Here is a 14723-nt window from a genome sequence, read left to right as displayed (position 1 = left end):
CTTAGCTCTGGAATGATTTTTGTTGCCCGGTGTTGCACTTTCTCCAGAGCAGCTACGTCCTTCTCAAGAGGTCTCCATATTTAGATATAGTAATCCAAATGGAGGCGCAGCAGAGATAATAATATTAATAATAAATAATAATATTATAATAATAATAATAATAATAATAATAATAATAATAATAATAATAATAATAATAATAATAATAATAATAATAATAATAATAACAATAATAATAATAATTTTTATTTGTTAGAAGGTACAATGGGTTGGTGAGATTACATAAAAACTTGTAATCTGGTGGGAGACTTACATAAGATTTATGCAATTGAATCATTACCTGCCTTAAAGTCAAAGGTATGCTTGATTATTCCTAGGGTTTGATTAGCTTTTTTGACCTGTTGTGCAACGTTCAGTGAGTGGTGAATTTTAACTCAATTGTCATTTTCTTCATCAATCTGCTGTAATGAATTGTTATTATAACATATACACACTTGTTTTCTTTCATAACCTATCTCTCTCTCTCTTTAGGTAAATTGCTGCATAAACTTTCTCTACACAAAATATATCTTAATAGTGGCAAGGTTCGAAACAATGACCTTTCTGGGATGACCTTCCTAGAATGACCTTCCTGGGATGACCTTCCTGGTATAACGTTCATAGGATGATCTTCCTAGGATAACATTTATAGGTTGACCCTCATGGGAGGATCACCTTCCTGGGGTGACCTTCCTGATGAGCTAGCTGGTATGACCTTCCTGGGGTAGCCTTCGTGGGATGATCTTCTTGGAATCATCTTCCTGGGATGAACTTCATGTGATGAACTTTCCGAGAAGAACTTCCCAGGATAACCTTCTTGCGATAACCTTCCTGGGATAGGGAACTGAAATATAAAAATTGAGACAGGTTCAACTCGTAGCTGAGTGGACAGTGCTTGGGGTTCGTAATCCAGAGGGCCCGGGTTCGATTCCCGGTTGAGGCGGTAACAAATGGGCAAAGTGTCTTTCACCCTTATGCTCCTGTTCACCTTGTGTGCGTGTGTATGTTAGAGAGAAATATATGTAGTAGATATAACAGAGGAAAAATAGATTGGTCAGAAAGGCGGGGTCCAAGAACTAATAGCTCGATTCGGCAGACACAAACAATAAATGCACACATTTACAGGCGGCTCCAATTCTATAAATAGAGCAAAAATTATATATGGGTTCCCTAATGGCTGGCTATAGGAAGGTCATGGGTTCCCTAATGGCTGGCTATAGGAAGGTTATGGGTTGCCTAATGGCTGGTTATAGGAAGGTCATGGGTTCCCTAATGGCTGGCTATAGGAAGGTTATGGGTTCCCTAATGGTTGGCTATAGGAAGGTCATGGGTTCCCTAATGGCTGGCTATAGGAAGGTTATGGGTTCCCTAATGGTTGGCTATAGGAAGGTCATGGGTTCCCTAATGGCTGGCTATAGGAAGGTTATGGGTTCCCTAATGGTTGGCTATAGGAAGGTCATGGGTTCCCTAATGGCTGGCTATAGGAAGGTTATGGGTTCCCTAATGGTTGGCTATAGGAAGGTCATGGGTTCCCTAATGGTTGGCTATAGGAAGGTCATGGGTTCCCTAATGGCTGGCTATAGGAAGGTTATGGACTCCCTAATGGCTGGCTATAGGAAGGTTATGGATTCTCTCATGGCGGGATATAGGAAGGTTATGGGTTCACTCATGGCGGGATATAGGAAGGTTATTGGTTCTCTCATGGCTGGATATAGGAAGACTATGGGTTCTCTCATAGCTGGCTATAGGAAGGTTATGGGTTGAGAGGAACAATGATGGGAAACTGAGAGTAGAAAGTTAGAATTGAGGGCAGGAAGGGGGGGGGGGGATTGAGGACAGAAAGGAAATGAGTTGAGGGCAGGAATTAGGGAGGTTGAGGGCAGGAATGAGGGAAGATGAGGGCAGGAGTGAGGGAAGTTGAGGGCAGGAATAAGGGAAGTTGAAGGAAGTTGAGGGCAGGAATGAGGGAAGATGAGGGCAGGAGTGAGGGAAGTTGAGGGCAAGAGTGAGGGAAGTTGAGGGCAGGAATGAGGGAAGTTGAGGGCAAGAATGAGGGAAGATGAGTGCAGGAAGGAGGAGGAGTAAAGTGCAATAATGGAATAATTTAGGAAACAAGATCAGACATTCAATGACAGCCGTGGAAAGTTATACAACGCGTAAATACATTACAGGAAATTATTGAACTTAATGTAAATCGTAATTATGATAAAATAATAATAAATAAAATTAAAATCATTTTATATATAAGTTATGAAAATGCATAAAAAAAAACAAATGAAATATAATCCTAAAATATTTACAAACACCGGATGAGTTGAACCTCTTTAGTAACTGTGAAAAGGTCTAGTAATGGATAGGAAGAATACGGACACCTTCACAGGAAGGATGGAGATACTCTGCACTTCACAGTTTATGTTAGGTAATATCTGTGGCATAGTTTCCTTTACTCTGGGACACGTGACCGCCACCCCTATCTATTAACAGCCACCTCTCACTATTAACAGTAAGGCGCAGTTCCTGCAACAGTATTAATGTATGAGAGTGTTTAGTGTGGTAACACTCTCCCTCTAATGGGATAATCAGGGGTTGGTCCAGAGGGCATCCGAGCTATTTTCTGCTTCCAGTGTTGTTCAGCACTATTGTCCTGAGGCATGGATTTCTGACCTAGTTCCCAAGTCATGCAAGGGTAGGGATGGAGGGATGGAGGGAAGGAAGTTTAATATAAGATAACCATGAGGAATCTTATGACAGGTGACCTACCAGTATTAAGAGTTGGAGACGGATGGTCTTTTTATGGAGCGATGTAAAAACGGCGATCACCGCTTACTCCAGCACCGGCTGAGACATTGCTCAAGGCTCTCTTAAGGGCAGCAGGTGCGACATGCGTGGTGGATGTTATAGCCTCGCACTGACAACACCGGCAACACTTAAGTTGATAGCCAGAAGCACAACTCATGCCACTACCATAATCACCGTTGTCATTGTCTGTACTATAGTCACCACCATAATCTAGATCAGTGTCGCCACCATCACCACCCTCGGGGACAACAGTAACGGCACACGCTGGGTCTTCATTGCCAGTGTTCTCCCAGTTGCACTTGCTGTTACACTTCCATTCACTGCAAGACTCAAATCTAAGGGGGAAAACTTCATTAATACATCCAAGTGAGGCCAGACAAAAGGATAAATTGATATTTTGCCCGAAAACGCTATGCGTACTAGTGACTTTAGGTATTGTATGTACTTGCTCTATCTATAAATCCAACATTATGTTTGTAACTAATCCTCTATGAATGTACTTTTACCTGAATAAACATTTGATTTGATTTGATTTGATATAATGTTGCGACACGAAGGTCGACATATCTTTAATTGTGAGCTGAGCAACGACTCATACATAATGAAATGGGAACTTGTGATGTCTTGTGACATCATGTGTGCAAATTAACTAACGTTCATTGTTGATAGAAGTCCATCTGTGGAGCCGGCGAAAACAGAGATATGCTTCGATCTAATGTATTTGCTCATTGGTAAGATGTATGGGTCTTATGCTCAATGAGTGGGTTTCCTGCCTAGCGGTTGACAGTAACTTAGATTCCATACACGTCGTGAAATATTTCACGAGGCAAATTGTTGATTACAATCTATTCTTGCTTAGGGTGGTATTTTAGACATTACTTTGTAAGAAATCTACATGAACTCCACAAAAGGTCAGATGACTGACAAATGCTCTTTAATATTGACAAATGCGTGATTTTGCATGTAGGGAATAGCAAACTCACGTCATAAATACCAAAATAATGACATTACATTGCAGCAGATTGATAAAGAAAATGACCTTTCAGCCAAAATCTACCATTCAATGAAAGTTGCACAAAGGTTAGGAACAACAGTCAGAACAGCAAACCAAACCCTTGGAATAATCAAGCGTACCTCTGACTTTAAAGAGAAGAAGGTAGTGATCCAGTTACAAATTTCTGGTGTGCGCCCATTTGGATTACTGTATCCAAGCATGGAGACCTCATTTCAGAAGGACCAGGCTGCTCTGGAGAAAGTGCAACACCGGACAACAAAAATAATTCCAGAGTTAATTATAGTGAGTACTTATCAAAAGAAGGCACCAAGCCTTTGTGGCAACAAACCACTTATCCGCAATTTTAGTCCTACCCAGGTGTCGCAGTTGCAAGTAAAGTTTGGCCAGGAAGGAAGTTTTACACACCAGGTACAGAAGACTTGATAAACGAATACATGAGTGCGTTTGCAGACGATGAGTCACAATAACGTGGCGGAAGAAACGATGACCAAACCACGCACCACAAGATTGAAAAACGAACACGTTTCGATCCGTCCTGGACCATTATCAAGTCGTGTGATATTAGACGACTTGAAAATGGTCCAAGACGGACCGAAACATCGTCGCTTCTCCATCTTCTGAGTTGTGGTTTGGTCATCATAAGTACTTTTTTCTGAAAGCACATTCAAAGAAGTCAGAAGAAGCGAAAATGAGTATGGAGTTGATACACAGAATGCAACGTTGCCTGGTGTGTCGCTGACTGCTTCAGTGCATATCACTCACTTGGTAAGTGCTGAGTGTGGAATGCGGTGCATAGACATGGAAATATTGTGACACTGTACATAGTGTGTGTGTGGCAGTGTGCATAGTGTGTGTGGCAGTGAACATAGTGTGTGACAGTGTACACTGTGTCTGTGTGACTGTACATACTTTGTGTGACTGTACACAGTGTGTGTGTGATATTGTACATTGTGTGTGTGTGTGTGTCAGTGTACAGTGTGTGTGACATTTGTTATGACTCTTGTAGTCTGGTTGGAACGAGTCTACGGAACGAGAACGAGAACAAGTCTGTTGTGGAGCCTGCCAGGCGACGTTGTGAACTCAAGTTGTGAACTGGAGGAAGCTTTGTGAAGCAGTCCTAGAGCAATTTTGGGGGCGGCCTATGTGAGAGCCATGTTTGAGCTCCAGTGAGTGAGCGTCCTCTCATCAGAGATTTCTGCAGTTAGCTCATATAACAGTTGTTACAGTGGTTGCCTGTGCTTGATCGTGTGCCTAGCGATCATGACAAATGTTTATACATGTAGGATAGATATTTTATTAAGACAGTGAGCTAAAAAAAGTTGTTAAAGCTGGGAGGACATGCTAGAGGGAGCGGCGATACGTCCACCCTCGCTGAAAGTCAGTGAATGACTGAGGGGAGAAGCTTCCCAACCTGCGACCAGGGCTGCGACCCTTTCCCCTCCCAGCGATACGTCGAGACCTGTTCTCACAGTGGCTTTGCCCAGGATGGGGGAGGACCGTTGTGGCAACGCATTAGTGTTTAAAGAAATGTCGGATGGAAGAGTTCATTTTCTGTGAATATATTTAATTATGTTTTGTTAGGAAACAAATTGTATTACATGGTGATGGAATTGCTGGTTTGTTTGGCAAGGAGTTCGTGGAGAAACGTAAAGGTTAGAGAAAAAGTTGATGGAGGAACTTCGAGGTTAGAGAAGAAGTTAATGGAGGAACTATGAGGCTAGTGAAGAAGTGTATAGGGAACTCTGGGGTAAAGCAGAACTCCAGAGCGAGGAGTTAACTTCAAGCAGTGCAGAGGAGTTATATGTGTCTCCGTGGAATCAGTGGTGAAACATCACTGATGTTGGATTTTCGTTGTACAGCAGATTGGGAGAACTGCAGAAAGTACCTTTCTTGATATTTTGGAGGACCTAGTGATATACATTGGAAGTGAGCCTCTAGGAGCAGAACAAAGGTTCATGGTAGGCACATAAATGTATAAGGGGAGTGCTTGAATGCTTACAAGCATTGTAAGCATTCAAGCATGTAAAACGCAGTGTAAGGTGAGAGATTGATTTATTCTTTTGTTGGGGAATACTTTTTAGATATTTCTGGTGTTTCAGCCCTGAGCAGAGTATCATATATTTTTAGGGCTGAGGATATAGTAATGTTGTGGCGGGATTTCAGCCCCCATGTGGTGATTGAAAAGTAAGTGGTAAGCCAAGAGTTGAGCAGCCACTTGATATGGACAGTTGGTAAGGCCAGGATATAATATTGGGATGCTACCGGGTTGTAGCAGTTTAGAGTGTTGTATGATAATGTTCTATTACATATATTGTGTATGTTTTCTCTGAATATTAAATGTAGATGTTAACTGGCTTTCGCTCTTGTCTTGGTGAGATTTCCCAGCAAGCGGGAGGGAGAGAGAGAGAGAGAGAGAGAGAGAATCATGGCTGCGGAAAGGGAGGCAGAAGATACTAATTCACGAAAGGGGGATTTAGGATATCATTTCAAACAAGGTGAGAGTGGGGAGACACTGCGGCTCGAGTAAGGTGTGTGTACACAAGACAACGAGGCCGGTGTTGGAGCCGCACCCCTAAATATATGATGCTGAACCCCTCTCCAAGATCAAGAAGCATATAGGGTGATCTCTTAGGTAACTTACAAGCACTCCAGGGTCCATTGCTTGTCGACTGACGGTAGCGGGAGTGTGGTTGACGAGGCTCGTTGTTTGTTCAGTCAGGGAGTGGTTGGGGACGTTGTCCACCTGTACCCAAGCAACAGTCTGGTGCAACAACCAGAGCTCTCTTGTGGAGGTTAAAGTCCCACAATCCTCAACTCCCTCAGGGCAGAACAAATATTGGCGGTCTGTCTGACACATTGGATTGACACACCCACAGTTTGAGTCTAGGAGAGTGGACCAAAACACAAATTGCAGAGGTAGGTCGCCCGTGTGACCACAGGTATATTCTCTCTCTCTCTCTCTCTCTTGAGAAAACTAACTTAGGGTATAGTGCTTACACAGCTCTCCTCACTGTGTCATACCATGCCCCGTGCCGGAGGCGCCTGACTAATTATCATCTGTTCAGCACCCTGTGTCACCACCGGGTCATACTCCATGTGGTCTCATATAACCACGTGTGGAGAGAGCTAAGTGGATCTTCAATCAACTGCAGTATTCGTTTCTGTATGTTTGAGGAGAGATTGAATGAGATGGCTGGTCTAATGTGAGAACTCAAATATTATCATTGTGATTTTTGTGCTTGAGTTTCTATTGTTGGCTTTACAACAACTTTCGGCTGGACGTTGTCCCATAGCACATGTACAGGTGAGGGAAGCATAGTCGAGGAAACACATGTAAGGGGCGGCTACAGTACGTCTGTGGAAATACTGGAAGTGCACGTCAAACGTGCACGACGTGCACGTCATGACGTGCACGTCATCATCCCACATTTGTGTATGTGATGCACATAAATACACTCTGAGTCAGGACAGTACCATTATGTTGTAGTGTGCTTCGGTTCAATATTATACCGTTCTGTTTATAGATTTACACGCGAATGCTTTGTATCATTTCAGGAGAAACCAGTGATTCCAGAGAGGTAAGGGGTGATCTGTTGTGATACCCTGATTTATTGATTAATATCCTCATGATTAATTATGTGATTGTGTTGTGTTGTGATTTTGTGCTGTGTTATAGTTTAGCACTGAGACGTGTAGTCTAGTGTTACCGTGTTCTGATTGTCTGCACGACTAGGAATTTATGTGATCTTTAATTAAATTGTTAATTTAAGAATCAGTGAAGTTAATTAGTGTAATATACATAATTAAGTGAAAAGACATATTCTTGTTTGGCAAGCTCGGATAAGTGACAGCGTTGAGTTAACTTAATTTACTCTTGATTAGTTAACTGACTGTAAATATTGTAATTACTCACTCACTGAGTGTTTAATTGGTCCTAGTGACGGAGTAATTATGGTTAGCGAATTATTGATTTTATTGTTTGACCATTTGAGAGACAGGTTGTAACTAACGTAGATCACCTTTGTTGTTGACTGTTTGGTAGACAGTAATTAATCAACAAGACTAATTAGTGTAATTAAATCAAACTGTTGTTTTGAGTGTCGTCCTGAGAGACGTATGTTAACGTAATTGAGAGGGTTACCGGAGACTGTCGCAGTGACCCGTCTTGCTGCGTTTACAGTGTTGTTAATTATTTTGTTGTAATTGTTTTGATTTGCATCTTGAGTCCGAGTGAGCACCCTTATTGTTCAGTCTAGTTCATTCTACGAACCAAGAGCGGTAAGGATAGGAATCAATACTAAACTAAGAACTGCAAGGATAGGAATCCTTGCTATACTGCTGTTTGGATAGCTGTATTTAGTGTTACTAAATTACTTTAACATAACGTTAAGATTGTTGTGCCTTGTATTACATTTACGTTTGGTGAATAAATGTTATTGTTGCCAAAAGAAAAGTGTCGTTATGTCAATAACTTCCAATATTATTGTCTCACCCATGATGCAACCAACTAAACTATTCCTTGCATTTAATGAATACCTGCTTCTGGATTCGAACCTGATTCATAGCCATTATCACTGAATATTATATTGGGGGCCAGAACCCATTAGTTACCCTTAAGATCGTCATAGGTGGTAGAGGAGCTTAACGACCTAGTGGATAAGAGTGCTAAGGATTAGGACTCTAGCTGCTGCTCTTGGCATTTATTTCTGTTTTGAAATCTAATCTCAAATCTGGCATTTAAAGGGCTGGCTTGAGAAGTCTTTTCTGACTTAGGACACTAGTAATAGTGTCACCCACAATAAATAATCTCACAGTGTGTGACAGTGTTCAAAGTGTGTGTGAGTGTGTACAGAGTGTGTGTGTGAGAGTGTACAGAGTCTATGTGACAGTGTACAAAATGTGTATGACCGTGTAAATATTATAATAGAGTGAAAATTTAACATGTAATATTTTAACAATAATCATGTTTAGTGGACACACTCAGGTGACACGTGTGTCCTCATTATTATCAATAGCATGCACGTTTTACTGTGTGCAAATCGTAGATGATACCCATGTGTATAAGATAAGCAAGGAGTAGAAGGAAGTGTAGAGGGGAGAGGGGGTGGAGGGGAGAGGGGGGTGGAGGGGAGAGGGTGGTGGATTTGAAAGTGGGGTGGAAGGAAGAGGGGGTGAAGGGGGAAGTGGGCAGGACGAAGGGGGAAGATGGAGATAGCTAGATAAAGAGATAAAAACGTAGCTAGATAAAGATATAAGATAGATAGCTAGATAAAGAGATAGAGGTAGTTAGATAAAAAGATAGAGGTAGCTAGATAGACAGCGAGATAGATAGCTAGATAAAGAGATAGAGGTAGTTAGGTAAAAAGATAGAGGTAGCTAGAGAGACAGCGAGATAGATAGCAACAGAAAAAACTAGATAGATATCAATATAGAGAGATAGATACACATAGAGACTGAGAAAGAGTGGAGATAGACAGACAGACGTAAACAACGCCGGGTAACCCTCTAGTATATCCATGAGAGAGTATGCCCTTTTGTCTGTCTGTGCATCCAATGTTGGAGGTTAGAAGCTTGGGGCAAGCCTCACTCAAATTTGTAGGTGAAATGGTTTGGGGTTCGGGATGGGCACTGGCTGTTTGGGGTAGTTTAAGTTAAATGCTTTAAGAAATATGAGTTTGTAACCTTAACCCCATGTGGGATTTTTATAAAACTGCACAAAAGTCTGAAATGAAATCGGGGTTGTAATGTGCGTATGCTTTATCGCATACTCGAAAACTGTCATAACTAACCATCCTGTGAGATGGGGGGGACTTCTAGTATCACTGTTACATTATTCATTCTTGTGTTCATGATATCCTCATACTCCACCCTGTGTCTGCCAGTGTAGACTACTTATCACATGCCTTGTATGGCTATTCATTCTGAGTAATGGGGATTTTATCATCACGTAGCTAGTTTTTTGACGTGCTCTATACTAACCTTCATATAGTCCAGGGCAGCTGTACAAATGCAGATGTACATAAACGTGTTAATAAACAAAAATGAAGTAAATCTATTCTCTGAGACCAATAAAGGTTTTTCAATACTTCGTAATAATTTTATGAGAGAAGGATGGGAGGGGGGGTGAGAATAGGAGGGAAGGGACGAAGGGGGGGACCAATGGGATGGGGGTTGTAGAGGTCAAGGAGTGGAAGAAAGAGTGAAGAGTGGGGAATGGGTAGAGAGAGGGCAGAAGAGACCTCGGAGCACCAACAGACCTGCCACCTGACTGACAACAGAGACATTCGGCCTGAGTGTGACACCGACAACTCCACATCACATTCATTACAAATATCAATCTTTGCTGCCAATCCAAGCTCCTGTGGTCCAGAGCCCACCTGCACCATATTGCACAGGGTCAAGGTTAACCTCCGGGAGAACCCCGTTCTCTCCACCGCCGAGACTTTAGCTGAAATATCCGGCAACGTCTCACCGGCCGACATCCTAGGACAACTTCGCACACACTCAACTGTGTGCGAAGTGTGTACCCCATCAATTCACCGGTCTGACCAGCCTTATGATCTTGAATTGGATTTGCACGGTGACGGACCCTTTCCCAAATCTCCAGTATCAGCTATTGATACAGATAATTGCTCCAAAGAGCCTCAATTTACGGGCCCGGGGACCCCTTCCATGTAAATAATTGGAAAAGTGAGTCTGGTTGAGGTTGGAGAGGGAAGAATAGGGAGATGGGGGGGGGTGAGAGGGAAGGATAGGGAGATGGGGGGGGGGAGAGGGAAGGGTAGGGAGAGAGGGGGGAGAAAATAAACAAGATGAAAGGAAATTTTTCCATTCTTCACGCTCTCTTCAGGAAAGGGTGAAGAGGGGAAAATAGAACTGGGAGGGAAAACGGGAGAAGAAGGCGATGAGCGGAGATGGGGAAATTGAGGAACGGGTTAGAAGGGGGTGGAGGGGAAACGACACAATATTCCGGGCACCAACGAAATGTAGATAAATGAATGTAGGGTAATGCTTGCGGCTGCTACTTACCTGGTGGCGCCCAGCGGGTAGGAGTCCTGGCCGTAGCTACAACTGCCATCCAGCTTGGCTGAAACAATCATTCTTCGATAAGATACGAGTAGGCTTCAGGTAGTGTAGTGTGGGTGTAGTGTGTTGGAATAGTGTTCAGGTATAGTGTGTAAGTGTAGTGTGCGGGTGTACTCTGTTGATGTAGTGTGTGTTTGTGTAGTGAGCGGGTGTAGTTTTTTTTATTATTATTATTATTATTTTCTACCACAGACGTGGCCACACATGTACAATGCCAACCATCATATATACATTTTCTTCAGTCCTCCATGGACAGGGTTAGAGATGTGTTAAACATATAGTTCAAGGGTTTTTTGAACATTCAACCACAGAAGGTAATTCGGTGCTTTTAAAATGCTAAGCTAACCTACATACGTAAATACATAGATACACAGATTTACGTATGCCCTACATAAAGTGTTCGATGTGTCTTTTATATAGTGTCATTAATATGCATTTACAAAGGTGAATTGTAATTCTGATCAGCTTCCATATATACTTTATACACATACAAATACATACACACACATACACATATACGTACACATACATATATACATACATGTATACAGACATATATACACACACATGCATTCACATACATTTGTCTCTTTTACTCTGACAGGGTGAGATAGCTGATAGAGAAACTAGTGTGCAATTAAGCACTTAATCACTGAAGGTGATGAAGGTGCTTTTACAAGCTCCGGTTATATAGTTACATCACATACATTGTATAATTGATACATTACATGGTTAATCTTTGGTACAAGTCCAATATATCATCAAGTGTTCCAGTATTCATATATTAATTACACAGTTCAGCACACCTTAGCCCAGGAGGGCGAAAGTCAGTCAGTATGGGACATTCTACAACATAATGTTCAAGAGAGTGCATGTTTTCTCTTTCACAAAGTTGACACATTGTGTACTCGGCATTTGGGTTTTGAGAAAGCTGCCAGATACGTCTATATCCCAGGCGTATTCTGGCCACTATACCATCACATTGCCGGGTTCTTGTTCTATTAGTCCCATATGTGAATGTCTCCTAACGATATCTATCATAATATTTAATGCTACAACTTTTCGGTCTTTGTGAATTTGTTAGGTCTGTGAGACCTTCATTAGATATTTGTTTAAGTATTCTCTTTGTCACTGCTAATGAAACACCCATATTAATTTCTACCACTGGTTTTCTGCAGGCTGTCTTAGCAAGCATATCAACAGTGTCATGCCTTGAGATGCCAACATGTGATGGTATCCATAGGAATTTAATTTCAAATCTGTTTTCTTTAGCAGCTAAAACATTCATTCGAATATCACTGACTATTTTCTGGGTGTCACTACTATGTGCGTTCAGGGCCAGGAATGCACTCTACGAGTCACAGTATATAAGTCCACTGCCTTTGTCCTTTAAAAAATCAGTGACAAGGTATATGCCTGCAAGTTCGGTTTGAGTTGTGCTTGCCCAGTCATTGACGCGCTTCATTGCTGTATGTACGAGAGAAGATTGTTCAAATATATTGCATGTACATCCGGTACATCTTCCACTTTCTTCTACAGAGCCGTCGGTATAGCACTGATACACGTCGTTACCCATACTCTGAGTACTTTCAGTCATGTTTTTCAGTGTTAACTGTTTTAATAATGTAGAGTGCACACTATCTTTCTTGGGCGCATTTACAAAATCAACTGATTGCTAATCACAGCGAAAACTCTGCTAATAGACAAAATTCTCTCACTTATGGTAGGTAATTTTAACTCTGCTCTCATATTAACTATTCTCGTGGACTTTGGAGCCCCAAGGATGAGACGCATAGCTTCATTTTGCAAGGTTTCAAGAGATTTCAGCTCTTTGTTAGTATACAGTGTGAGATGTAGAGCATTGTAGTCAATCACAGAGCGTATAAATGATACAAAAACATTCTAGCAAGTCTCACGTTGATTCCATGATTGACACCAACAAGGACCCGCAAGGGCTTTAATCTCTCCCACAGTCTCCTCTTGAGAGAAGAAAGGTACCCAGGGTCGTTATTGGGGACACCAAGGTATCTATAAGACTCACAGTTCTCAAGTGCTCACCCATCTATATGATAATTGGGTGGTGGAATACCACATGGAATGAGGGGCACGAGTTTTCTGTACAGAGATAAGGAGGCCACATTCCTCAGCTCTAGTAGCAAAAGCATCGAGCAGAACTTGCATTCTAGGCTCGGAGGCAGCCTGTAAACATATATCATCAGCATAACAAATGACAGTGTCTTCATTATTAGTTGGAAGATCTTTAATAAGTTTATGCATCAGAACGTTGAACAACAAGGGGCTGAGGACCCCTCCTTGTGGAGTTCCCAGTTCAAAGTGTTTGTTCTCTGTGCTTTTAACACCATTAAATAAAACATATGCTGTTCGATTAGACAAATAGCCCTTTATCCATTTCAGTAATTTTCCTTGTATTCCCAGCTCGGCAAGCTGTTCCAGTATGATTTCTCTGTTTGCTGTATCAAAAGCTGCTGCTAGTTTGATGAAGATTGTTTGAGGGGAAGCTTCAATATGAGCGAAGTATTCAGCAAAACAGTGTTGTGTACTGAGCCCAGGCATAAATCCAAACAGTTGGGGTGACAGGTGCCCCAGTATACGATACATGAGTTTGTTAAGAACAATACGTTCAAGCACTTTACAAACACACGATGTTAGAGATATGGGTCTATAATTATCTGAGTGTGGTTTGGGGATGGGAACAATGACACTCTTTGTTCAAGCATCAGGTAATACTCCTTCACGTAAACTCATTCTGTACAACACTAATAGTGGATTACCTGGTACGTGTGAGACTAATCTCAGTAGACTGTAAGTAATACCGTCCTCTCCAGGAGCAGTTGATTTTCCCATTTTTAGTGCATGATTTAATTCCCATTCAGTTACATCATTAAAGTCCGACACGTCGATAGCTGTACAGGCAAGATTGATGGTTCGTTGTCTGTTGGGGCGTGTCATTAAGTTTCTGCTGTATGTTAATTGGGAGTGAGTTGTAGCTTGAAGTTAGTGCCCATTGATCAAGGAGAATGCTTGCTTGTTCTAGTGGGCTGTGGTGCAGTAGTTTGGTTGGACTGCTGCTAGAGATTTTTCGTATCTTTTCCCAAACTTCAACAAGTGTTGTTGAAGTTTGTTTATACTTTGTAGGAACTCTTCCCAATGTTTATTACGTATAACGTTGCTCATGTCTGTCACCTCTCTATTTGCAACTAGAAATGCATGCAAGTCACCTTGTGCTTTGGTTCGTTTGTACGTATCTCCAAGTTGCTTTACTCGTTCATGTTCTTTAACAAATACGGGGTCAAGGACCCACTTGGGTGGTGGTAGGTGTTGCCCACTTCTGCTAGGCTTACGACCTGTTCCCCAACACACCCATGTGTCGTAGTAGGTAGTAATCGTATCAACGAGATCTCTGGAGAAGGCTTGTGCATTCGTTATTGTGTAATCTTGATACCATTTGATATACAATTAATAAAGTGGTCATGCAATCCATATGGAATATTCATTTTCCGTCTCTGATGTCTATTAGGTACATCACACTGTACCTCATAGGAAGCAGAAACTGCATAGTGATCACTAACTAAGTGATTTACCAACGAACATTCCATCCTATCTTGCACAAGGTTTCTACCCATTACATAATCAAGTTTGCCTCCCAATAAATGAGTTTGGGTATCCGTAGTATGCACAGTTAATCTATTGTCATAAACATATTTGATAAATTTGCATCCATTATCGTTGTTAGTAAAGTCTCCCAGCGTAATGTCTAGCATTA

At 41.7% G+C, this 14723-nt stretch overlaps 1 protein-coding gene across 2 annotated transcripts in view; it reads right to left on the bottom strand.

Moving 5' to 3' along the window:
- Positions 1–230: 230 nt before the first annotated feature.
- The window catches only part of LOC123751082 (ankyrin homolog), a 138078-nt gene continuing 123585 nt past the window's right edge, over positions 231–14723 (bottom strand). For both annotated transcript variants that reach the window (XM_069333154.1, XM_069333148.1), the window contains 3 exons: positions 10883–10940; positions 2800–3173; positions 231–883 (listed from right to left, as the gene is read on the bottom strand). In XM_069333154.1, coding sequence (XP_069189255.1) covers positions 2831–3173; positions 10883–10940 — 401 coding nt within the window. In that variant the 3' untranslated portion in view covers positions 231–883; positions 2800–2830. The remainder of the gene's footprint in view (positions 884–2799; positions 3174–10882; positions 10941–14723) is intronic.

This window comes from Procambarus clarkii, chromosome 4 (assembly GCF_040958095.1).
Source record: "Procambarus clarkii isolate CNS0578487 chromosome 4, FALCON_Pclarkii_2.0, whole genome shotgun sequence".
In the NCBI taxonomy this organism is placed as follows: domain Eukaryota; kingdom Metazoa; phylum Arthropoda; class Malacostraca; order Decapoda; family Cambaridae; genus Procambarus; species Procambarus clarkii.
This window is presented reverse-complemented; position numbering and strand designations above follow the sequence as displayed.